General features: G+C 55.4%; 2 protein-coding genes across 6 annotated transcripts in view; both read right to left on the reverse strand.

Annotated features, from left to right (window-relative positions):
- Positions 1–270: 270 nt before the first annotated feature.
- SORBS3 (sorbin and SH3 domain containing 3) lies at positions 271–23,580 on the reverse strand. Of its 5 annotated transcripts, none has more exons than XM_079142290.1 (22): positions 23,448–23,580; positions 18,879–19,035; positions 18,492–18,609; positions 17,064–17,257; positions 16,304–16,367; positions 13,700–13,738; positions 13,182–13,275; positions 11,475–11,565; positions 11,174–11,260; positions 11,023–11,076; positions 9,864–9,950; positions 9,347–9,393; positions 8,681–8,823; positions 8,437–8,489; positions 8,297–8,343; positions 8,000–8,114; positions 5,440–5,565; positions 3,636–3,947; positions 2,854–2,957; positions 2,486–2,592; positions 667–724; positions 271–332 (listed from the first exon to the last, which is right to left on the reverse strand). In XM_079142290.1, the coding sequence occupies exons 1-22, from the start codon at positions 23,552–23,554 to the stop codon at positions 272–274; spliced, it is 2,265 nt and encodes a 754-aa protein (XP_078998416.1). In that variant the 5' UTR covers positions 23,555–23,580; the 3' UTR covers position 271. The 5 variants fall into 5 exon arrangements, with proteins under 5 accessions (XP_078998416.1, XP_078998417.1, XP_078998415.1 ...); XM_079142291.1 differs by lacking the exon at positions 23,448–23,580 and adding an exon at positions 21,492–21,702; XM_079142289.1 differs by lacking the exon at positions 23,448–23,580 and having other exon boundaries at positions 18,492–18,564.
- The window catches only part of PPP3CC (protein phosphatase 3 catalytic subunit gamma), an 85,755-nt gene continuing 83,784 nt past the window's right edge, over positions 23,473–25,443 (reverse strand). The window contains exon 13 of the mRNA XM_079142295.1: positions 23,473–23,599. Within this exon, the coding sequence (XP_078998421.1) occupies positions 23,580–23,599 (20 nt within the window). The 3' untranslated portion in view covers positions 23,473–23,579. The remainder of the gene's footprint in view (positions 23,600–25,443) is intronic.

The following is a 25,443-nucleotide window of genomic DNA, read 5'->3' on the forward strand; positions in this document are numbered from 1 at the left end:
AGATTTATTTTATACCATCTTCCAGCCGGAATCTGAGCATGGGGGAGAGCTGAGAGGTAAGAGCACAGCAAAGTCTCCGTCTCCCTGCGCATTGTTTGGGATAGGCCAGTGGTGTCTTGCTAGGCCTTGAAGGCTAAGAAGGGCTGCATCTGTCCCCCACCTCACTCCCAGGCCCAGCTGGAGGCCAGAAGGCAAAGGGGCAGCAGGCAAGCTGGTAAGAAAGGGGAGGAAGTCCTGCGGGCGGGCGGGCGCTGGAGGCCTTTGGTCTGCATCAGGTTAGGAGGCTGGTCCTTGTTAGAGGAACCCCACGGGGGTGAAGCTGGGAGCCGTCCCTGTTAGAGGAAACGCAATGGCGGGTGGGGGTGGGGGGCTAGGAGTCTGGTCTTAATAAGGCCTGGAAACAGTCTCCACTTCAAAGCAGACCTCTGTATTTGGGGAGTGGGGGTGGGGGTGAAGGGGCTTTCAGAGGAATGCCTGTGAGTTGTGGGTGGGAATCAGTCCAGGGGGCTTTGAAGGGGCTCCAAGGGAAGGCTGCTGGGGTCTCTGCAGATGCTGGGAGAGCAGGTCTGGGGGAGGAGGAGATGTGGGGGGCCCGCTCCCTCCTGTAAGTGCTACTGCTCCCCACCCCATCCTGGCTGGCTCCAAGTTGCCATGGAGACCACTCACACCGGGGCTACATAATTTCCAGGGAATGTCCCAAATTTCTGGGTCCTCCGGGAGACACCTGAAAGAGGAAAGACAGAAAGAGGATCCCCCAGGCTCCTTCATGTAACAGGAATGTAGGGATGAGGGGCGGGTCCCCTGCTGGCAGTGCCCAGAACTGCAGGGAGAGTCCCTTTCCCAGGGAGGGGGGGATTTGGTTTGCTTTCCTCGTTCCTGCCCCCTAGTGGCAGAAGCTTAGATAGGCGAAGCTGCACTCCCTAAATTCCATAATCAAAGAATCAGAGCAATCGACAAATGTGCACAGCTTTGCACGCAGCACTGCATACTCCACCTTCTTCCAGAAAGCCAGGAAGCAGGAGGATGAATCACAGAACTTATATTGGGAGGAAAGTTGCTGGATTAGTATGCCCCCTCATTTCAGAGATGGGCAGGTAGGACCCAAAGAAGGTCCAGGGAATTAATTCCCCAAAACCACTCGGCTGCTTAGGAGTCATCCAGGCCTCTGGGGTGAAAGTGGGGGATGCTAGAAACACAGGAATACAGAAAGAAGTGAAGGGTACTGCAGGCCTTGGGTGGACTCCCCCTTCCAGGGCCTCTCTTCCAGGCTGCCACCCAGAAGCATACCCACCATGCTCCGGCTCCACCCAGAGCATCTCCTTTACCCATCAGTCTCCCCAAGTCAGTCTCCTGCCCATCCAGGCCTAGTCCCCACTTCCTCCAGGAAACCTTCCCTGACCTGTACTGTCCAAACATAACCATAGCTGCAGGTGGCAATAAGCACGTGAAATGTGCAGGTGCCACTGAAGAACTTTTTTATTTTCTTTCATTTTGACTAATTTAAACTCAAGCGGCCACATGTGGCTAGTGGCTACCACACAGACAGAGCAGGTGCAAGCCATTCCTCTGGAGCACTGTGGCTTATGCCACAAGAGCGCTGCTTTTTCTTCTTGACTATAGAAACGTGTAAAATCTTGTTAGTAGTGTTAAAAAAAAATCAAAAGCATAAGTGTAGAGAGTAAAATGAGAATGTGCTGAAGCTCATCCCTCAGCAGGAAAGGACTCCTAACAAGTTAGTGCTTAATAATCCTCGGTGTCAGAAGCTTGGTCAGCACTGAGGTATTGGGATTCACCTGGTCAAGGGGACTATCCCCATGGCCACCCCTTCCCAGGCAATCCCCCAACCTTTGGACTCCAGAGCCTACTTGTTGAGGTGGTGGTTGGGGGGGTTTGACTATTCACTCTACTTGGTCCATACTTTGATGCTGAGTCCTGGACAGAACCTGTCCACTCTTGGGAAAAAGGCCAGGTGAAGCCTGGTGGGCAGGTCACTCTGAACCAGGTCAGAGTCAGTAGAGGGTTCCTGTCAGTCCTCTGCCTGAGCTGCCCTGGGACAGTTACTGCCTCCTCTCCTGAGGTTGGAGGAGTGGGCTGGGGCAGGGGAGGTGGGGACTATGCCCCTGTGTGAGACCTGGTCCCCTCCCACCACCTCTCCCCTAGGAGTCAATGTGTGCAGTGGGAAGGACCAAGGGCCTGGAGCAGACACCTGCCCTGAGCAGACAGTGACCTGTCAATGGCCCTGGGCTGGGGCCAGTTTCCTTTGGGCCTCATTCCTCCTCAGGGTACCAGGAAGGCACTAAGGGAACACTGGCTTTGGGGAAGCAGCAGTCCTGGGCTGCCCGGGACTCAGGTCAGATGCTGAGTGGAGGCAGTCAGACCGAGCATCTTTGCTGAACCAGTGTGGACAGGCGGCCAGAGCCCACCCAATCTCCCTGGGACCCTGTGACACCTCTTCTGGCCTGCCCCATTCCCCAGACCCACATACCCACAAACCAGCCATCGTCGCACTGCTGCATGACATCCACTCGGTCCCCCTCGTGCAGCTCCAGCTCGTCCTCGTTCTGGGGCCTGTACTGGTACATGGCCCGGTACCTGCAGGAGACATCATTAGGGCCGCCGGAGACCTCACCCTCTTTCCGACCAGGCTGGCAGTTCCGCCAGGAGCCCCCACCTCCTGTGAGTCTCCCGAGGCCCCTCCTGCTCTCTCGCCCCGCCCCGGAGTCACCTAAAGCTCTTCGAGGACAAGCACCAGCGAGTGGGAGTTTGCCAGGAGTGGCAGAGGGGGAGTCATTGTGCTCAGCACTGCCTGCTGGTGATCCCCACCCTGGCCAGGAACCCTCCGACAGTACTCACGGGGTCCAGTGTATCTGCATGGTGTTGGGGGAGGAGACTCCCAAGTCCAGGGGACGGCTGGACCCTCGAGGGTGGGACAGGGCTGGCCCAGGAGTGCTGACACTCTGGGGGTCCACAGGAGGAAAGAAGGGTCCCAAAGAAGAATGAGGGAGGAGACATGGGTGGCCCACCTCCCTGCTGAGCACCTTACACCCTGACTTAGTTTATCTCCCACGTCCCCGGGGAGATCCAGGTGGGGTCCAGGTGGGGTCAGTGACTGGATTTCTCTCTGGCAGCATGAACAAAGTTGGAACCCCCAGAAGAGTCCCACACACTGTGTGCTCAACAAAGTGCACCTGGCAAGCGAGCCAGGAGCACACCAGCCGGGGAGTGGAGTAACCCCGCCCTGCAGCTAAGAGAAACCTGGCCTCACACTGACCCCACCACACACCGCAGTGGGGATTATCATCCCCATTTACAGGGGGAAAATGCAAACCCACAGAGCACAAATCACCTGCCCAGGGTCACACAGCAGGCAAGGCAAGCGACAGAGCCCTGACTCTCCGCACCACCCTCCTGGAGACGGTCACTCGCACATCATGGCAGAGTGGTCTGGTCTGACAGAGTGGCGGGCTTTAGGGGTCCCACCTAGAACTGGCTGGCTGCCAGTATTTCCCCGGACTGGAGCTCACCAGCCAGAATCCATATAAGGAATTTGGGATTCCCAAGGTGGGGGTGGGGCTGCCATGCTAGATTTGGCCCAGCTGCCTCCCAGTGTCAGGTGGGGGACTGGCCACCTCTACCTGGGTCTGGGGCCTGGACTCCTGGATGGGGAAGGAGAAGGCGGCGCGGCGGGGGGAGGTCCGGCCCCCCCAGTCGGTGGGGTCCGCTGGGCTGCATGACGCTGAGGGAGAGCTGGGGTGCCGGGCCAGATGGGTAGTGGTGGTCAGGCGGGGAGAGGCAGGGAGCTGGGAGCCGTCCTCACAGACCCGGAGCCGGGGCTCGCGGCACACCTGCACGTAGCTGGCGGGGAAGATGCCCTGGCGCCCCGTGCCTGAGATGCGCCCCTCGTACCAGTTCTCGTTCACCTTGCGGATCAGGCAGATGCGCTCCCCCTGGGGGCAGGGAGAGTCAGTGTCCACTGGACAGGCGCCTGAGGATGCTTACCTGCGCTGTCTCATTCAGGACTGACACTGCGCACAACAGAGGTCAGACTCGGAGGGGCTCAGCAGATTACCCAAGGTCACACAGACGGAAAGGAGAAGCCCAGCCAAACCCACACCACCCGAGGGAGCAAGCAGACATCTAAGCTCTTCCCTCAGCAGGCAGCGTTGGGTTCCAGTCACGGCCTGCCTCTTTGAAGCCCATCTGGCTAAAGTGTCCCCCCTCCAAACACTGAGCTCAGAGCAGTCCCTTCCTAGAGCTCCAGTCATAGGGGAGCCTGTGACTGATGACAGAGACGCAAACCTGCTCTGCCAAGTCCAAGCTGTGTGGCCTTGGGCAAGCTGATTTGCCTCTCTGAGCCTCGACCTCCTCCTGTGTTCAGTGGGATAAACATGCCGCTGCTGTGAGGTACAAGCACACTTACAAGAAGCACTGGACAGGTGTTAGTCACCACTGCCACGACTCAGGCCTGTCCCTGCCTCACCCTCTGGGTTATCCTGTCATAAGTGCATCAAAAAACAAACCCTTCAGAGCAGGTGGTTTCCTCAAGCCCTCATGCTGACGACATTAGGGTCAGAGCCACCACCTTGGTGGGCTGCCCAGGGCGGATGGACCCCAGCCCTCACCTTACCTACCCGCTTCTGCCCCTTCCCCTCCCCATCCAGCCCCTTCCTTTCTTCTCTGTGCCTGGGGCTGGCTCTGAAGGTGGCCCTGACTATGGGCATTGATGGCCTCCATGCCCTCAAAAACATCAACCCAAGGGAGACCAGGCCCTTGCTTTCCAGGACTGCGTTCTTCAAAAAAAAATCATTATTTTTTTAACCACAATCCACATTTTTAAAATGTCTTTTTATACATACACACAACTGTCACAGTATGAGAAAGCACCCTTTCTGCACCCAGTGCAGTCTGGCATTTCTATCTATGCCTTCAGGAATGCAGATCAGAGCCAGGGATGGCGACCTGAGCCTGCGACCTCAGCTACTCTACAGGCCGAGGCAGGACCAGAGCAAGCTCCGGCCTGCCTCAGCGACTTAGGAGACCCTGTCTCAAGACAAAAATACCAAGGGCCAGGGATATGCCCCAGTGGTTGAGGTTCGCCAGTCCCAAGAGAAAAAGAAGTGCAGATGATGATTCTCATCATCTACCAACATGCAGCTGAAAAAATACACCTCTAGAGGTTTAAAACAGTCTTTTAAAGATGGATTAAGTTAAGGGGAACAAGACTCTAAGGGTTTTGAAAAAATGGGAAATACTGCGTGCAGATGGCTATGCCTGACTAAATAAATTTTTGTAGGGCTTGGGCTGGAGATGTGGTTTAGTGGTACAGTGCTTGCTTAGCATGCATGAGGCCCTGGGTTCAATCTCCAGCAATGGGGAAAAAAAGTTTGTCTATGTCCTCTCCTGTCCCCACCCTACTCCATTTCTTCCCCCTGTTCCCACCTTGCGGAAGGATAGCTCCACTTCCAGATCCCCCTTGAAGTTGTACTGAGCCAAAGCTTCTCCATACTCCACCACCTGGTAGGTGGGGGGCTTGATGGGCTTGGGGATCTCATCTGCAGGCAGCACCTATGGAAAGGCAAGGAGAAGGATTGGCCCAGCACCTACTGGGCGCACAGCTCGGGCTACTGGGAGGGCAAGGCACCAAAGAGAAGGCAGTAGCACGCAAGAGCTGCCCAGGACAAGAGAAGACATTGGCGGTGGACACTGACCCAGACACAAGCCCTGGGGGTGGCCAGGGTGAGTCGCCCAAGCAGGGTGAGGGGTTGGTCCAAGAAGGCTTCCCAGAGGAAGAATTTCCAGTAGAGGTATGTGGAATAGGTACTGGTGGAGCGGGTATGGCAAGCTTGAGGTGGAAGGCAGTCCAGGTGGAAAGTTAGGCTGGACTGCAGAGGACTCCTGGTGTTTGGAGTTGTAGAAAACAGCTGGCAATCTGTTTGAAAACTGAGGATTTAACTTTTTACCACTGCTGGGAACCAAGTGTCCCTTGCTTCAAGTGTCTTGATTCCCCTTCCCTTTCTACCCCATCAGGTGCCCCAAATCCCTGTGCTGCTTTTGCTTCCCCCTGCTCATAAATATCAAGAAGCCAGCTGGGAATGGTGGTGCACACCTATAATACCAGCAACTTGGGAGGCTGAGGCAGGAGGACCACAAGTTTGAGGCCAGCCTCAGCAACTTATGGAGACCCTAAGAAGAGCTAGAGCTGTAGGTCAGTGGTAGAATACCCCTGGGTTCGATCCCCAGTACTGGAAAAAAAACAAAAACAAAAACAAAAAAACAGAAAGCTAATCAACAATTTCACACTAAGATATAAATAACTGGTAGAGTGGAAAAGTGGACCCACTTTGTGAAATTTCAGGGTCAGAGGAAATAACCTATAGGGAGGAGAGGCCTTATGATGGCTATCAAATCAAGAATCTGAATGAAACAACAACCCAACCCATTAGTCAAAGAGGAAGTCACAAAGGAAATGATAAAATAGTTCAAGTTGAATAAAAAAATTAAAATTCACTAGATGTAGCTAAAGCAGTATTTAAAGGAAAATTTATAATATCAAATATTTTTATTAGGAGAAGTTTCAAATCAATAACCTAAACTTCCATTCTAGGAAACTACAAAAGTAACAGCAAATTAAACATTATTATTATATATTATTAAAATAAGTCACTGGGGACGGTGGTACATGCTTGTAATCCCAGAAGCTCGGGAGGCTGAGGCAGGAGGATCACGAGTTCAAAGCCAGCCTCACCAATTTATCAAGGCCCTAAGCATCTGATCCTATGTCTAAATAAAATACAAAAAGGGTTAGGGATGTGGCTCAGAGGTTAAACGCCCCTGGGTTCAATTCCTGGTACCACAAAAAAAAAAAAAAAAAAGTCAAAAGAAGGAAATAATAAAGAGGCAGAAATCAATGAAATTAGAAACAAAAACAATAGAGAAAAATTAATGAAATAAGTTCTTTGAAAGGATGGAGAAAATAAATAATGGACTGGGGTGGTAGCTCAGTGAGAGTGCTGACAGAGTGCTGAGTTTGATCCTCAGCACCACATAAAAAATAATAAAATCAAAGTAGTGTCCATCTAAACTAAAAATATTTAAAAAGAAAATAAATAAATCTCTAGAGAGAATAAGACATAAATTGTCAATATTGGGAATTAAAGGGAGGTCATCACTACAGGTTTCACTGATACTAAGAGGACACTAAAGGCTGGGTGCTATAGCACATGCCTGTAATTCCCAGAGGCTTGAAAGCCTGAGGTAGAAGGATCGTGAGTTCAAAGTCAACCTCAGCAACTTAGCGAGGCGCTAAGCTCCTTAGTGAGACCCTGTCTCGAAATAAAAAATTAAAAGGGCTGGGGATGTGTCACAGTGGTTAAGCATTCTTGGGTTCAATCCATGGCACCAGAAAAAAAAAGGGAGGACAGGATACTAAGGGAATCATATGAACAACTTTATGCCGATAACTTGACATTCCTCAGAAGACACCAATACCAAAGATAACCTATAGGCCTCTGTGAAGTCCAGAATCTGTATCTGGAATGGAAAGACCCATGCTCAGATTCTAATCTTCTACTTTATAATTTGCCATGGAGTCCTATCTGTAAAATGGGGATTTTCTATCACTCCCCAGGCAGTGAGGAACAAAGGAGGCAAAATATCCGAAAGAGGCAATGCATTTATGTGTGGCTCATAAACAGTCACACGCTCCCAACTCTTGCTGGTTGCAGTTAGGAGATGGATTCTGAACCGTGGAAGTCTGAGACACTAATGGGGCTGTGGCTTTTGGCTGAGAAGTTGGGCTACTTGGTCTCCCCTGGGCTGGCTCCACCCTCAGCTGGCAAACCTTTCCTGGGTACCTGCAGAGCACTGGGCCCTCTGAGGTCAAAGGCATTGTGCCCCTCACAGTTTCACAGTTTAGGAAGCCTGGTGTCTGCACTCCAGGCTTTCCCAGCCCTGGGCCCTCCCAGCCTGGCTCCTGCTTGCACCTGTTCCTCCCACTCACCTCTACGTAATTGGCAGGGAAGATGCCCAGCCGGCCATGGTGTTCCCCCTCCAGCCAGTTCTTGTCCACCTCCTTATGGATGTAGACGATGTCACCCTTCTGCAGAGACAGCTCCCTGCAGGCCAGAGTCAGAATGTCACAGCGATGAGGCCCTCCTAAGCCTCTTTCTCCTCAGACCCTGCCCAGAGCACCCAGGTCCCCTCCACCCTCTAGGGGTGACTGGTGAAGCCCTGTCTCCCAACCAATAGTGCAGAGACTACTCAAAGTGGAAAGGAAAGGGTTGAGACGGCCACTTACTTGGGGGACTGTGCCTGGAAGTCAAACTTGAGCCGGGCGGCCTTTCTCTGGGCAGGGGGAAGAGAACAGAGTGGGTCACCTCAGGCAGGAGACCTGTTCCAGGGTCCCCCTGCACCCTGACCCTGGTGCCCCCTCCTTACCTTCTTCTCTTCCTTCCTGGCTGGGCTGCTGCCTCGTTGGGAGGCACTAAGGTCTGTGGAGAAGTACCACCTTAACTTGGGGAGGTCATATCTGGGGTTGGGATGGGGTCATGCTCCCCCACCCAGGATAGACGCTAGAGAAGCAAGGGGCTTTGTGACCTCCCTGCCCACCAGGGGCACCAGCCTATCTGGGAGCTGGACATCTAGGCGGGGGGGGGGGGTGGGGGGAGGATTCGGTCCATACCTCGGGCTGAGGAAGGGTAGACAAAATCTCTCCGACCTAGGAAGGGGCTTCCTCCTCCATCCGCCATTCTGTGTGGGCTCAGGGATTGGGAGGGACCCAGGTAAGGTGCATGCGGGGAGCTGAAGCTCCAGGCTGAGGCCGGGCTGCACGGACACACAGAGTGAGCACCGGTTGGGGCTTCGGACGCCACCCGACGCCCCTCCAGACTTCCCCGCTCCCCCAGATCTTCCCGCCACCCCCACCCCGGCCACCTCCTCCCAAGGCGTCTCCCAGGTCCTGGGTTCTCAACAGGATGTCCTACTTCCCTTGCAGCCGGCCGGGAAAGGGTGAGGCCTTGGGCAGGGAGAGGCCGGAGACGGCCGGGTGGCGACAGTGCGCGTGGGAAGTGGCGGGGCTGCGGTCCCACCGCCGCCACCCAAGTCCTCGGGCTCGGGCAAGCGACCCTCGGGGCGCGGGAGGGCAGCCCCCTGCGGAGAGCAGCGGCTCGGGTCCCTCCCGGCCACTTCCCCGCTCTCCGGGCCCCTCCTCCGCGCACTCCCCCGGGCCCGCGCGTCCCCCGCACTGGGCCGGGCCAGCGCCCCCGCGCCGCCGCCCGGCCCGCCACGTCCGCTCCCGGCCCCGGCCCGCCGGCCGGACCCCTCCTCCGGCCCGCGTCTCCGCACTCACCCGGCCGGCGGCCGCTGCTCCGGGGCCCGTCGGGGCGCCTGCGAGCTCTGTGCGGGGAGACGGGGCGCGGTCAGGGCCCGGGGTCCCGGGGCCCAGGCAGCCGAGGCCGCCTCCGGAAAAGTTCGCGGCTCCGGAGGGAAGGAGGGCGGGAGGGCGGCGGGACGCGGGGTCCTAGAGTCGGCCGCGCGCGGGAGCCGAGGAGCGGGCGGAGGCGCGCGGCGGAAGAGGGAGGCCGGCCCGGGAAACAAGGGCCGGTACCGGTCGGGGTCCCTGGGGCTGCGGCTGGGACGGGGCGGGGTGGGCGGGGACCCGAGCCCCGGACGACGGGCTGACGTGGAGTGGGCCTGGAAGGGTTCCCAGGGGTCACTTAGAAAGTCGACGCCCTGGATTTTGTAGGGGAGCGAGCAACAGGCTGAAGTTGCCCAAGGTGGCCGCAGCCAGAGACTGCCTGTCCTCCGCCCAGTCCCCGCCTCTGCGGCCAACGGCGTCCCCCAGGAGGACCCCAAGAGGCCGGTACCTTGGGGGACGACAGCCGAGTCTCAATTGCCCGCAGGTCCTTGTCCAGCTCAGCGCTCAGCTTGGCCAGCTCCCTCTCCAGCAGGACCTGGGAGTGGGGAAGACTTGGGCGGTGGGGGGAGGGGTGGGAGGAGGGCAGCGCGGTGTGCGTGAGCGAGCGGGGCTGCTCAGAGGTCAGATGCGAGCAGCAGGCCAGGTCCCACAGTGCTTGGGTCAAGGGCATGCCTGCAGTGGCTTGGGAGGGGTGTGGCTCCGGGTGTACCGAAGGCCTCCCTGCCCGCTCCTGCGCCTGCACTCCAGGTGCTGCTAAGGCCCTAGTACTTCCTGATGGTACCTCCCTACCATTTGTTTTGCCATGTTATGTCTCTATTCAAGAGTCTGTGGGGTCCATTTCCACGCCATCGTTTTCTATGGCCTTCCATGGCCTGGCTTCACTGCACCCATCCAGGCTTCCCCCACAGTGCCCACCCCAGCGAACCACGCATATTACACATGCACTCATACACAGGTGCAAGCTCTGCCTCCATGCTTTCCTCTCCAAGTCTCTGCTTATGTGCATACATATCTCCCCGAGCAGCTCTAGCTCTGCCTGGCCAAGCTCTCTGCTCTCCCTGTATCCCTAATGAGAACCTAACCCAGCTAGGCAAGAGCTTTATCACTGAGCCCCATCCCCAGCCCACCCTCTGATCTTTTTAAAGCTCAGTTCCAGAGCCCAGCATGGTGGATGCCTGTAATCCCAGTGACTTGGGAGACTGAGGCAGGAGGATCACAAGTTTGAGAACAGCCTCTGCAACTTAGTGAGAACCTGTCTCAAAATAAAAAATAAAAAGGACTGGAGATGTAGCTCAGTGATAAAGCACTGATTCAGTCCCAGCACAAAAACAAAACAAAACAAAACAAAACAAAACACTCAGCTCTGGGTCCAAAAATACTTTCTGATAACTCCAGTCCACACTGGACACTCCCTTCTTTGCTCCTGCTTTGATCAACTTGTGTTTATTGAGTACCTATTGTATACCAGGCACTGTCCTGGATGCTGGGGATAGAAATGAATTGTATGGGAGCAGAGAGGGTCTGGGTCTTTGGTTCGTGGCTTTTGCTCATGGTTACTGGGGCCCACATGACCCAGAATCTCCCTCCAGACCCGCTGCACCACTCACCTCAATGCGCTGGGAGGGCTTCTCAACAGGGTCATCCACCAGTGGCTTCTTGGGCTGAAGGGTGGGAAGGGAAGTAAGGGGGTGAATGCACTTTCCAAATGTTCAAGCTGAGGAGCCATGTGCATGCCCAGAGAACCAGGTTCACACTCACCTTCTGCCCAGTCTCTAGTTCCTGTAGAAACTGGTTCCAGGAATCTTCTGTCCAGACTTCGTCTGCTTTCTCTCCATGTCTGGGCACCTGCACAAATGTGGGTAGCCATTACCTTGGGTAGAGGGGTACTGGGGCTCTACCCAGGCTCAAAAAGCAGGCTTTTAGGCCCTGCCCTATCCTGTACCACCAGTGCCCTCCTAAAGATTCAAGTTGAAAGGTCACTGCCTGTGATAGTCAGCAGAGGGGTTTGGCCAGACCATGCAGCTGGGGTGCATGGGGAGCATACTGGATGAGCTGCTACCTGATTTGGGGGCTGGAGCTCTGGGGAGAATTCTCCGGGATCATAGGTGAAGGTGCTTCTGGAAAACTCTTCAGAGTGGTCCCAGCTTCTCCTGCAGAAAGGGAAGGACATCAGTTTCCTTTTAGGGAAACTGAGGCATTCGTGAGAACATAGTCCTGGGAGAAGATATAGCATTACTTCTTTTTCTTCCTGGCCCCATCCCACCAAGGGGCCTATGCTATCTCTGCCTGCCCCTGTCTCTTACTGCAGAAACAGCGTTAAATAGTGCCAAGTGCGTAAGCTCCAAGTGCAAATTTCAGCTCCATCACCTAGTTGACCTTTTGGGAAGTTGTATGGAGCCTCAGGTGCAGCACCTGTAAAACGGGAGTGATTAGGTAAGGGTGCCCAGGAGAGGGTCTGACACAAAACTCTGCTGCACAGTGCAGCATTTATTTGGCCTGGTATAGTCTGTGCAGTTTCCATGAATCTGGTCTTTCCTGCAGCCACAGCTGAGTGGACTTACACACGTACCCAAGAATATAGGCCGCATGCTATTCCAGGAAAACCTAGGGCAGCCCTTCCTAGGAGCCCTGGGCAAGTTATTTCTGTTTCATGGGGGTGTTGGTTGGATTCAGTGACCTCATTTATCTGACCACCCCAGCTACTGAGGCACTCTGCTGTCTCCCTCCAAGGCTCTTTCCTGGCTGGCTTTAATGTTCCAGCCTCTGTTTTTAGTTTGAAAGTTTGTACCAAGTAAAACCACTGTATCAAGCTTATCAAATGATGGAATGTCTGCCCAGAGGGTCAGGATTTGTTGGCTATAATTATGACTCTATTCTGATTTTAGGAATAACAAAAGTGATCATGAGAATGGAATGTGTCATTGCTAATCAAAGGAAGCTCTAGTCATAATTGAGCCTGTATATTACTAATGTTTGTGTAGACTTGCTATGTGCCAATCATGATGAGGATGCAAACATGATCTCATTCAGTCCTCACAATTGACACATGGTCCCCACTCAAGATAGGGACACCCAGGCTCAGCTTGGGTAAGTGGCCCAAGGCCACATGGCTAGTGGCAGTGCACTGGCTTCAACCCCAATTCTGGGTTCTGTTTGGAGATCTTCAGTCTCTTGATGGTGCCAAGAGCCACAGGCTGGTCATGGCCATGCTAGTGAGTGGGATTCCTCCATATAAAGGCACGAGAAGCTCTTGGATTTAACTTTCAGAGCAAAGCTCCTGGTTCCCATGGGCCTGAACGGTCACATAGAGGAAGGCATTTCCTCCCTCAGCTCTCTGCAGTGCATCTCACAGCTGCATGTGGATGGGAACCTTGGTTCATCCACACCGATTGCTTTTTCTCAGGCTTCAAAGTAGACGGCCACAGGACCAAGCTGCCCTCCACAGCTCTATCTGTGGGTGCCTAGGAAACCGCATGAGGTGCACATGACCCATGGATTTTTGCAGGGAATGAGTTCCTCCTGTCCACCACAAACACATGGCAGGTGTTCCTGGCCACGAATGGATGCCAGGCCCATTCCTGGTCACCTTTCCCCTTTTGTCTTGGAGGGAGGGAAAAATCTGACAGGATGGTGACAGGACAGAGCCCAGCTGAGGAGCCAGACCTCATTCTGCATGCTCTGAGGCTGTGCCGGATACACCCACGAGGGGGCACTGGTCCCCTCAGGGAGGTGCAGGCCCGCCATGCAGCCCCAGCCCACAGCTCACCCGCTGGAAGTCACCGGAGGGTCCGGCCTGGAGGCTGTTCTTTGCTGTGGCCCTGGCTGCTTGGGGTTTGCAGAGGAGGTCCACGGGGAAATCACTGGAGGTGGAAGAAGACAGTCAGGAGCTGGGGTTGGGTGACCATTTGAAGTTCCAGCATCCACGTCCACCCTTGCATCTGGGTGGCTGGCTCACAGGGGGCAGAGACAGTTCTTCAGGCCACTAAATGTGGACTTTGCCCCAAGAGTTTTACAGCTCTGGGGTAGGTGGTCCTCATTGTACAGATGAGGAAAGAGGCCCAGGGGAATCTCAGCCAGGGTGTGGCAGAGCAAGGATTCCCAGGATGGGGAAGGAAGCTAAGTCTACTAATTACTACCTCCCAGGGGATTTGGAGTTTCCCAGAATGAAGTGCAAAACTTCTCAGGTTGAACAGAGCTACCTGGGGAGCCCTGAAGTCAAGCCAGGCTGCCTTCCCAGCTTCAGGCAGCAGGTCAGGGTGGATGAGTAAGCCCTCACCCCCTCACCTTTGGGTGGGTCCTGGAAGGTCCAATCTGGCTGCAGGTCTGGGGAGCAGAAAGGACCAGGTCACAGATGGAGCAGAAAGTGGGGATGGGACGCCCTGGCCACTCCCAGCCTCCCTCCTGCCTAGAGTTGAGCGCTGAGTCAGGGCCTGAGGAATGTCCCGAGGGAGGGAGGAATTAGGAGAGCAGCTCTTGGGAGGGCTTGAAATGCCAATGGCAGATTTAGGGCCTGGGTGAGCCAAGTGGGCAGGGGCAGCCGCTGGGCCCCAGCCGCCTGCTTCTCCCTCCCAGTTCCCACACACGCCCTCTCCTGACCTCTGCAGACCTGCCCTGGCCCTGTCAGGTTGGATCTCCCCTTCTCTTTCTGCTCTCTCTTCTAAATGCTTGCTTCCCCCTTGCCTAGACCCTCTCCTCTGGGGCGGGGGTGTCCTGGGAAGAGCTACTAACCAGCCAGCTCACCTACCCCTCAGCAAACCAAAGTGCCCCTCTCAGGAGCCCACTGGCTGCTGAGTTTCTCTGCTTCTCCTCATAGCAAACCTTAACTATCCGAGGATCACCACCTTCCCGCCTGCCCCCAGCCCACCACGCCTGGCCTCGCCACTCCTATCAAGGACCCCACTGATGGGCTCAGAGGTAGAGCACTTGCCTAGCATGTGTAAGGAACTGACTTTGATCCTCAGACCCACATAAAGAAGAAATAAAATAAAGGTATTGTTTCCATCTGCAACTGAATATATATATGAAGCCCATTGACCTCCAGGGTCAAAATTCTGCACCACTCTCCACTTCCGCCTTTTAAAATCCCATCCTGCAGGCACGGTGGCACACAGCTGGAATCCCAGGGCTGGAGGTGGGGGGCGGGCCGAGGCAGGAGGATGTGAGTTCAAAACCAGCCTCAGCAAATTAGAGAGCCCCAAGCAACGCGGTGAGAACCTGTCTCTAAATAAAGTACAAAAACAGGCTGGGAATGCGGCTCAGTGGTTGAGCACCCAAGTTCAATCCCTGGTACCAAATAATAATAATAATAAAGTATATGGGAGGATGGGTAGTATTAGCAGGGGCTCAGATCACACCTGAGTAGTGGGTTCTGCCTGGTACTATGTCATTTCATTCAAGGGACTTGAGCATGAGGGAATTTTAGTATCTTCAGAGGGTCCTAAAACCAATCCCCATCAGATACCAAGGAACAACCACTACAACAGCTATCCTAAGAGTCACAACCTTGGCTGCATTTTAGAATTACCTGAGGAACTTTAAATCAATATCTCATTTTTGAGTGAGTCCCACCTGCAGCTTACCTTTCCCCTGAACTACAATCTTGACTAGTCAACTGCCTATTAGACATCTCTTCTCAGATGTGACATGTACTAAAACTGAATGCTGCCGGGCACAGTGGCACATGCCTGTAACCCCAGCTACTTGGGAGATTGAGGCAGGAGGATCAAGAGTTCAAAGTCAGCCTCAAAAACTTAGCAAGGCCCTAAGCAATTTAGTGAGACCTTGTATCTAAATAAAATATAAAAGAAGGGCTGGGGATGTGGTTCAGTGGTTAAGGGCCCCTGGGTTCAATCCATGGTACCAAAAAAAAAAAAAAATCCAATGTCTATCTTTGGGTGTATTCAGAGTCCCTACCAGATTCCAGCAGGTTTGCTGCCGCTGCCCTGGTCTAGGTCTCTAGGTCTAGGTCTCATTACAGTGGAGCTTTCGTGGCAGCCATTTTCTCCTTAGCCTTACCAACCAGGGGATTGACCCCTACTCCCACCAACTCTTCTGCACCTGGCAGCCTCAGACAGCCTGATCCGCCATCATGGTCAGAACTTACCACTCTTTGGCTCAGAACCTCACGTGGCTCCTGATCTTTTGCACAGTAAAAGCCAGTGTTCTCATAACAAGCCCAAAGGGCCTATGACCTCTCTGACTCTATCTTCCACCAAAGGCCCCTCCCTGTGGTCCAAGAGCTCCTTGCTGGTCCCCAACATGCCAGGCATGCTTTTCCCTCTGAGTCTTCAGAGCTCCCTCTGCTGGAAGGCTCCTCACCCAGCTCTGCTGGCTGGCCTCCTTCACTCCCTGGCTCTCTGCTCCAGGGTCTCTTCACAGGGGCCTTCCCAGACCGTCCTGGGTGAAGTCCCAGCCTATCTGCACTGGTCCCTCCTCTGGCCTTTATTTTTCTCCGCTGGTTCTGCCATCTGCCACATAGAAGGTTTCTTTTCATTGTGTGTCACCCTTATAAGTTTAGCACTTAGATGAGTGCTCAACACAGGAAGTGCTCAACAGTCAGGGACTGACTGGATGAGGTGCCCTGTCTGCATTTTGAGTTGTGGAAGAAACCAACGCTTCACGTGGAAGAATGACCCCTAATGTTGGAACTTCAGCCTAACAGAAAAGTCAAAGAAAGATTTCAGGGAAGGACTGTCTTCCTGTACCTTCAGAGGACACTGGGGACAGCAGCTGGTCACTTCTTTTGTCTATCCTAAGGATCACTGACCTTAAAGCCTTGGGGTCAAGCAGGTGGAGAAGAATCCCCCAAGCAGGAAAGTCCCCTTCTCTGTCCCTTCCTCCCCAAGTTCTGGATACCAAAATCTACTCGGGCAGGAGAGGATGTCTAACCTGGTATTTTCCGGTGAATCTGCTGGAACATTTTCCGATACCAGTCCCTGGGGCTGTCAACGCTCTGGAATCAGAAAATGCAAAGTTGGGCCTCCCTGCTCACCTGCCCCACCTCCCATAGCAGCCACAAAAGGCTTTCCTTGGTGAGCCCTTCTCTGGCCACTGGTGAAGGCCCTGTGGGTGGGCTGGGGAATGTCTTCAGGAGCAATAACTTCAGCAGCATGTCACGTAAGCAGGCCTCCATCAGTGTATACGATCTTGATCCCTACACTGTGCATTTGGGGTGATTTACTTTTCCTCTTGGCTTCTCTATGTTTCTAATGCTTCTACAAAGAACATGTGTTTCTAGGTGACGAAAGATAAGAGTGATAATGAAGGGGGAGATGGTATTTCACATCACCGGCTCGCCCAAGACTCAAAACAGTCCTGGAGGCAGGAAGGGTATATTACCAGGGCCAGCTTCCTGGCGAGGAAGCATGGCTGCCCCAAGCTGTGGAGGCGGATGGAAGAGGGGGCTGGTGGCATGCTGAAGGCCTCCTCAGATCCGTCAGTGCTTGCTGTGCTGTGAGGCCTTCCCGCTCCTACAACTCCCACTCACGAGGGTGCCCATAACTTTATAGGGTTCATGATCCCCCGAAACTCACCCTGCTTAGTCTGCAATGGTCTGGGTGCAGCCTTTATTGCCCCATCCCTGATTTATCCCACACAAGTGGAGCTCTTTTTAGGTCCCATCTGTCCGTGACCCCCAGCCCCGACTCACAGATCGGGGGGCAATGGGCATGCCGTTCTCATCCACAGGCCCGATTCCCTCGTACTTGACCCAGCGCTTGTCCCGCTGCTTGTTGTCCTTGGTCCATGTGGCTGACCAGTTCTGGGCATGCTGGGGTGTGGGGGTCTTAGAGCTCGCAGAGGGCCAGGTGCCAGGGCCTGGCCAGGTCTGATACCACGCAGGGTCTGTGGGGCGCATGCAGGACAGCATTAGCTAAAGGCAGGGGCCCCACCTGACCTTGTCTGTCACTTAGATCCTCAGAACATTGATCCCTATGGGTTCAAAGTTTCAACAGCTCCTTGTTTGTTTGAGTGGATGACGCACGCTCTACGAACCTCTTGATCCCAGCAGCACCACAGGCTTCTGTTTGTTTACTTCTTAAAGTGAATTAAGATGGATTTCGTTTTGAGAAATATGTGTCCGCACTCACCCTGTCCTGCTTTCCTGGGGCTGTCTTAAGAGTCTGCAGAATGAGGGCTGGCAATCATTACTTTAAGCCAATGCAGGCCATGTCCTAGCGGGGGCGGGGTAGAATAGAGGCTGGGCTTGGAGGGAACAGACCTGAATTCAGACCCCAGCTCTGCCACCTACTGGCTGTGTGACTTCAGGCACATCAATCACCCCCTCAGTGCCTTAGTTTCCACTTCTGTAAAAGGAGGGTAATGGTGGCAAGGCTTCAGTGACACCTACTTTGTGAGGCTGTGCTTACACAGCCGAGGACAATGAGGACAGAAACTGGTTTCCTAGTCATCGTCCTGTGTCCCCAACGTAGCCCCTAAGTAGCCAGGTAGCAGCATAAGGGCTTCAGGGCCAGACAGAAAAGGGTTAGGGTCTCCGCTCAGCCTCTGTTCCTGACCCTAGCTTGGCCGGAACATGGAGGGTTAAATGAGATGAGGCTTGCAAACCGTCCTAGGAATGGCTGCCTTCTGCTGCAAGCGTTCAGGGATTGCTTGTTGAATGACAGAAGTGCTTTACAGTGTCTGCCTCAAGAGAGTGCTCAACAAAGCAGTCCTCGGGGCTGGCCTGCATCCAGAAGTTCCCAGGGTCTGGGGACCCTGGGACCTAGTTGATAGGCTCTCAAGCTGCCTCTCCAACCTCCTGCTGGGCTCTGGGACTACAGACCTGAGCAGCCCAATCCTAGCCATTCCCCACCTACTGACTGTGCCCTTGAACCTGGGGCTGTGGATCCCGCACATTCCCTTCTTCAGGCACTGGGCAGGAGTGGGAGGGAAGGAGTACTTCAGGAGGGCCCTGAGCTGAGCTCACAGGACCCTGGGTACCTCATGACCTTGAGACATCCATCCTCCTCTGCTGCCCCTCCCTCTTGATACAGTGGTGCCAAATGGCAGGGTCCAGGGGCTCAGACCCCCGCCTCGCCCGCACAGGGGTCCTGGAGCAGGTTTTCCTGAGCAGACCCACCTGCGTGCTGGGGAGCTTCTCTCCTCTGTGGGATGTAGCCATTGCACACGGTCCTGGGCGCAGGGTCATGGAACTGGAAATTAAGGGTGTTGGAGCCACCATCCCGGATCACAGGCACCTGTGGGGAGGGGCCAGGAGCTGCAGCTCAGGGCCCAGAAGGTTCCCCAGGAGAAAGGGAGGGATGGCTCCTAGGGCACAGGCTGCACCCACAAAGAGGGTCCAAGGCCCGGCCTCACCTTTCTGTGGGCAGTTAACCAGGCTCCCTAGAGCTCTCTTCAGACCTCTTCCCTCCTCTTCACCCCTTCAGTTCTCTGCTCCCCTGCCTGACCTGCTAGTCCCCATAACTGTGGGCCCACGGTGCACCTGCTTCCTCGCTGTCCCACTCACCCGTGTCCCCGGGGGGGATGACCCTACGTGGGCCCGTAGGTGGCCAGGGATGAAGTCATCTAGGCTGAGCCCAGCAGGGAGGCTGCAGGGTGGGCCTTGCATGCTCAGGTCAAGGCTGGAGGACTCCGAGTGTACCAGCTGCTCCTCTTCCAGTCCTCTGCAGAGAAGAAGGGAGGATGGGAAAGTCCTGCTGGGCCCGGACTGTCCATGCCCCCGTGGCCGACCCTGGGGTGGGGGAGGAGGGTCAGGCTGTGGGAGGAGGTTGGGGCCAGCTGGGTGGGAGCTTAAGGACCCAGGAAACAGGCCACTCCGGGCACCCGCCTGCAGGCTGCCCGTGCCGGCTCCCAGACGCACAATGGGCCCTTGTTAGGTCCAGGCAGGAGCTCCGGGTGGGAATGGGGGAGGGGAGGCCCAGGCAAGGAGGAAGGGAGGGAAGGCTGGCCAGGAGAGGCCTGTGGGCCTGCTGGCTAGGCCCCCTGGGCTCTCCTTGCCAGCCCTGTCTGCTCCCCAGAGGGCAGGCATGGGGGACCTGCGGCAGCTGGTGGAGAGGGAGGACTGGGCGCTCAGGACTTTGTTTCAGTTCCTCTGCTGCCTCAGGGCTCTCAGCAGCATCTGCTTGTCCACAAGCACAAGGAGTCACTTGGGCCCATGCCAGGGGAGAGGCCCTGGCCAACAGCAAGGCCAGCCGCCCACTGCCCACTGGGAAGCAGCCAGCAATGCCCTGATCCCTACCAGGCCCAGGGGAGCATTTCCAGGCAGCGGAACCATGCCAGAGCTCAGGGAGAACGGCTCCCTTCCGGCCTCCTTCACAGACTGGAGACCAGAACTCAGGTGCTGGTGCTGGTGGCGTGGGGTGGAGAGGGAACAGTGGGGGCCAGCAAAGGTGTGTCACCCTGATTGGTTCCCCTGCGCCTCCAGACTGTGCTTTGCATGGAGGGTCCTCCCTGAAAGCACCGTGCCCAGCCAGTCATGAAAAACTTAGGTCAGGGGGTCAGAGACTGCGGGCAACAGGAGACGGAGGTACGCAAGAGGGGCTAGGGATGTAGCTCAGTGGCAGAGCACTTGCCTAGCAGGTGTTAAGCCCTGGGTTCAATTCCCAGTACTGCAAAAGCAAACTAAGACAAGTTCAAGAAAACCAAGAGGAGATCCTGGATCGAGGTGTCCAAGGGGGCTTTTGTAGCCAGAGAGCTATGACATGGGCCCTCTCACCTTTGCTGTTGGATAGGCCAGGAAGGAGCCAACCTCCACCACCTTGTGGACTGGACCAAATCAGACTCGTATGCATCTGTGGGGTCTGTGGGGCTTTCACCAGGGCAGCAGATGCCTGCAGGTGCCCCGCGTGTGCGGTGGAATATACATGCAATGTTATGAGATAGCTCTTGGGGGATCACAAGGGTCCTGTGAGTCACATGGGATTTGTGGTTAAGAGGGGTGTCAGCTGAGTAGCAGCAGGTGGGGAGGTGTGCAGTGGGCAGTCATATGAACAGCATAAGAGCTGTGGGTACCCGAGGGGATGAAGCTACAATAGGGGGCTGTGATTTCTCGTCTCCTGTACCCAGTTCCTGCTCAGGTCTGGGGTGGGCATAGGGGTGGCAAGAGTAAAAACAAGGCTGTGAGTAGCACCCTATTTCTGGTCTGCATTTGCGGGGATGCCTTCTGACATCAGAGTGGCCTACTGGGGACACAGATCTTCCATGCCAAGTGCCAATGGGGGAGAGTGGAGGGCTGAGTCTGGAGGAGGGGCAGCTCACCAGCTGGATCCTATTAGGACTCTTAACCCAAGCAAAACATGGAGACACACCCCAGTTCCTGCTGCCCAGCCTCCCTTCATAAGGAAAGTGAAGCAGGGACAGTGGAAGGTCAGGAGACCTGGGGCAGGCTAGTTCCTAGCAGCCACCCCTCCCTGCCCTGCTGACTGCCCAGGCCAAGTTGCCGGATCAGCATCAGCAGTCCTGACCATCAGCTGACAGATCCTTCCTCCTCTAGTGTCCCTTCCCACCCTCCCAGTTCAGAGAAGTACCCTCTTCTAGGATGAGCAGGGCAGGAGGTTCCAAGGCCACCAGTTCTCAGGGTCTGCTGTCCATTGGGGCCCCAATGTGCTCCTTCCCCAATTCTGCTCCATGTGATGCACCCCAGGAATACGCAGGGGTAGGGTAGGAAGGTGGTCCCAGTTTTTCTCATGGCAGCCCAGCCAGGAGAGATGGAGGCATGCTGGGGTAACTGGTCCCCTGCCTAGCTGAGGACAGAGGATATGGGAAACTCTGGAGTCCTCCCATAATTCAGGCAGACCCCTCACCCACGCGGCCAACACCAAAAGGCTGGAAGTGGGGAGCTGTGGTTGGCAGACTCCTTCTCACCTCTGAGTCCCTGACCTTGGGGACTTGGCGCTATGCTTCCACAGGTATTTACCAACTACAAGTCCACGTGGGCAGGGACAAGTTTTCAAGACTTTCGCCTTTTCTGGATAGAAGTGGAGGAGCTGCTCACAACTCTTTCCACTTGGAGTTTGGGACAGGGACCCTGGGGGAGGGGCTTTGTGCCTTCGGTTGGGCTGAGATCACTCCCGGCTGCGACCTCGCCTCCTCCCCGCCTCTCTCCTTCCCAGGGACCTACCTTCCCTGGCGAGCAGGTGGCCGGGCCTCAGGACGCCTGGGAGGGCTGGAGCATCCCTGCCCGGTTCCAGCCTGGCGCGGCCGCGGCTGGCCCTCGGGGAGCGAGGACAGGGAGAAGCGCGGGCCGTCACGGCCCTCGTGACCGGGTCAGGACGCTGGGCCAGGCAGAGCGCCCGAGGAGGAAGAGGGAGGCCGAGGGGGTTGCGCTGGGAGGCCAGAGCGAGCGAGCGGCGCGGCGGGGGATTCGAGGCTCGGATCTGCTGCACTGGGGCCGGCGGGTGGGGCGGAGCGGCAGGGCCGGCTCCCCTCCCTCGCTCCTGCGGGGCTGCGAGTGCCCTCCGTCGGGGCGCGCGGCGGGGACGCTGGCGCCCTCTCCGAAGGGGCCGGGCCGGCCAGGAGGCGGCGCCGGGAGGGGCCACCGAGGGTCCCCGGGGAGCCCGCTCGGTTTCCCAGCTGCCTTCCCTGGCCCCCACCAAAGGGCTTGCGTCGGAAGGGGGCGGGCGGGCCAGCGAGGGCCACTCAGAGTTTCCAGCGACATTTCCAGGGTGTGGGGAGCGAGCTGCTGCGCGGCGGAGCCAGGACGGAGGGCAGGAGTGATTAACGAGCACACGCTGCGAGTCCCAGGGCCCGGGTGGAGCCTACGGCCGATACGCCTCCGGCGGCCTGGAAGAGGCGGTTGCCAGGCCCGCGAGCAGGCAGGCTGGGACCGAGATAAAGGCGCCCCACAGGCAGGGTGGCCCAGGAGCGAAGGCCCCGCCGCCTCCCGGGCTCTTGGGGAAGGTTTGTGCATGCACAAGCGCGCGCCGGGCGTGTGCAAAGAAACCTTGCGCGCGTGCACTGGCAAATGTGCGGATGCTCACACGTGCAAGCGCCCGGAGGAAATTGGATTCAGGCAGCGGCCCAGGGCGTGCCGCGCCCCTAAAGAGGATGAGGGTGGGGTCCCTTGGGCGGGGATGAGGTTAGGAGGGTCTTGGTGTTCCCATACGCCGTATTTGTTTTGATCTTCCTGCTTTTCCGCTGTTCCCGCTACTCTGACACGGGTCCCCAGGGCCCCGCCCCTTTCACTCTGGCGCTGACTTCTTCCCTCCTCCCCGCCAAGCCTGTATAGGGGCACAGGGCCTGTCACAGAAAGTGAGGGTGCTTCATGACTGTTTACTGACAGTGGAAGTCAAGCCTAGAGTGCTTCTAGCCCTTGGCTTACCTCTGAGATCCCCAAACCTCAACCAATCAACCATCAAATAGCTACTCATCCACTTCAGATACTTTTGGGAATGATCGATGATAAATTAGGGGACTATGAAAGTATCTACTGGATACCTACTGAGTGACAAAGTGGTACCCAAGGCCACCATGCACTTTAGAGTTCTTCAAGTGCAGCGTTCAGCTCAAAAATTTGAAAGGCAATGGAGCAAAGAGGAAGCAATTTTCAACCCATACTGCCCTGACTGCTATTATTTTTCTTTTCCCAGTTCCGGTAAAGAGCTATCCTGGCAGCATTGGCACAAGATCATAATAGAAAGCTAAGATTGAGGGGGAGCTCTGCAAAGGGCATGCCAGAGGCTTCCAGTGTCTGCCTGCTGCTGCATGGTCACAGATCAACTGCACTGGCAGAAAGGGGACCATTAGGTGCAGGCTGCAGATCCCAGGCTTCCAAGGAAGATTTTTAAAATGATTAAGGGGTTCCAAGTCTGCCACGGTGAGGTACTTTTACAGAGGCAACTATTGCACTGAGCAGGGGCTGAGCAAGATAACCTTTGAGGTCCCTTCCACCAACATCTGCCTCTCCTGATGAGAATGTGTGGGTAGCCAGTGTCCTCAGAAGGCAGCTGCCCTGGGACAGGGCAGGTAGGAGTGTCTCTCCCCTGAAACTCGGATACACACCACCCCTTGGCACCAGCCTCTTTCCTCCCTTGGGGATAAATCAAATACCCATTTCCCTTGTCGCACGCTTTCCCACCTGTCAGGGTCCTTGAGTCTAAGAAGGGCCACATCACTTTCATTATCTTCCTTGTTCTCCAAACATGGCGAAGCTGAAGGTCTTCCAACTCCAGGAATCCTGGCCATATCCCTCACCAGCAGCAAGCTTCTCTTATTCTCTAGGGCTCTGACCTGGACTCCAAGATAAATATTTAATGTAGAGGGTGATGCTGAGCTACCAAAGGTTCCAACTTCCGGCTTCTCACAGAGGGAGGTGGCAGCAATGGGCAAGGAGCTGGGGACCGCCACCGATTCCATCTCTATGGGAATGGGGAGTTAGATAAACAGCTTTGGAGGAGTTGGCGGGGAAGGCCTGCTAGAGACCTGGGCCTGTTCCTCAGCCCCTCATGTCTACTTAGGCCTGGGCCTGGCTCACCTCAGCACCTGCCCTTGAAGGTTTAACCTATTCTGTTCCCTGGGGCTCAACTGGGTACAAAGAAGGCAGGATGGAGCTGAGCATCGTGGTACAAGCCCGTAATCCCAGTGACTTGGAACACTGAAGAAGGAGGATTGCAAGTTCAAAACCAGCCTCAGCAACTTAGCGAGGCCCTAAGCAACTTAAGTCAGACCCTGTCTCAAAATAAAAAATAAAAAGGGCTGGGGATGTGGTTCAGTGGTTAAGCACCCCTGGGTTCAATTTTCGGTATCAAAAGAAAAAAAGAGATTGTTGGGACCAATGGGCCAGAAAAACATAAAGGAAACTTGAACAATTCCTCCTTTTCTGTCCATATTTAGGGAGATTTCCTCTTTGAAAAATAGATTAAGCAGGGAAAATAGCAAGGTTCTGAGATTCAGCCAAGAATCAGGTGTCCGATTTCCCACCTCCTACCCCTGGCTTTGGTTCCTTGTGGCTGGCACAGCTTCCGGGCCAGGCTGAGCTGGGGAAGGTTGTCCCAGATAACAGGCCCTGATCAGCCCCAGGGCAGATTCCATTCCTGCCCCTGTGTGCTTTCTTGTCTGAGGGAGAGCCCTCCCTGTGAGTCTGCCGCTTACCTACCTTTGCTGCTGCCTTTGGCCGGGGGCTGCCTCAGCCTCCTCAGCCACCTGAGCCCTAGTAAACATAGTCACAGTTATATAACTGCTCTGTTTTCTCAGCTATCTGATTCCAGTCACCAGGATCCCCACCCGTGCCCAAGGCCACCAACTTTTTTTTTTCCTCTCAGTACTGAGGAATGATCTCAGGGCCTTGTACATGCCAGGCGAGCAATTTACTACTGAGCTACATACCCGGCCCTTTTTGTTTTATTCTGAGTAGGGTCTTGCTAGTTGCCCAGGTTGGTCTCAAATTTACAACCCTCTGTGTCAGCCTCCAGCCCAGCTGGGATCATGAGCATGTGCCATGGAGCCCTGGCAGTCAACTTCTGTTGGGCCCATATCCCCCCACAGCACTCTTGTCCTTAGCCCCCACTTCAGGGCATGATCAGCCAAGGACTACCGATACATGTTGGGGTTCCTCATGTGGGGAAGGACAGGAGAGTAAAAAGCAAGTTAGTCTAAAAAGCAACTTCCATCACCAAGAGGAAGTATAACTTGCCCTTTCCTTTCACAGGGAAAGACCAGGTAGGTAGGGTGCAGAGAACTGGGGTTCACTTCCCAAGTAGGGAAAGAGAAGCTAGGGATCCCCGAAGACAGTTCCTGGGAACTTGCCATTAGTCGCACTCAGATCTCTCCTGCACTAGGCACTAGTCCCCTCACATTAGATAAAGGAAGAGCCTCTGCTGTCCCTCTCATTCTCCCGCCCAGGGATAGACTCTGGTGCATTTATTTAATTTATGTATTTATGTTTTGGTGGTGCTGGGGATCCAACCCAGGGCCTTGTGCTTGCAAGGCAAGTCCTCTACCAACTGAGCTATATCCCCAGCCCCTCTGGTACATTTTTCAAATAGGCTCTGAGCCCTTTTTCATTTGTGCCCTCAACAGAGTATTTTCCTGCAGACCAGAAAGGCTTAGTAAAGAAGTTCAGTAGTTAGGACTTC

This window comes from Sciurus vulgaris (assembly GCF_902686455.1).
Source record: "Sciurus vulgaris genome assembly, chromosome: 5".
Classification (NCBI taxonomy): Eukaryota; Metazoa; Chordata; class Mammalia; order Rodentia; family Sciuridae; genus Sciurus; species Sciurus vulgaris.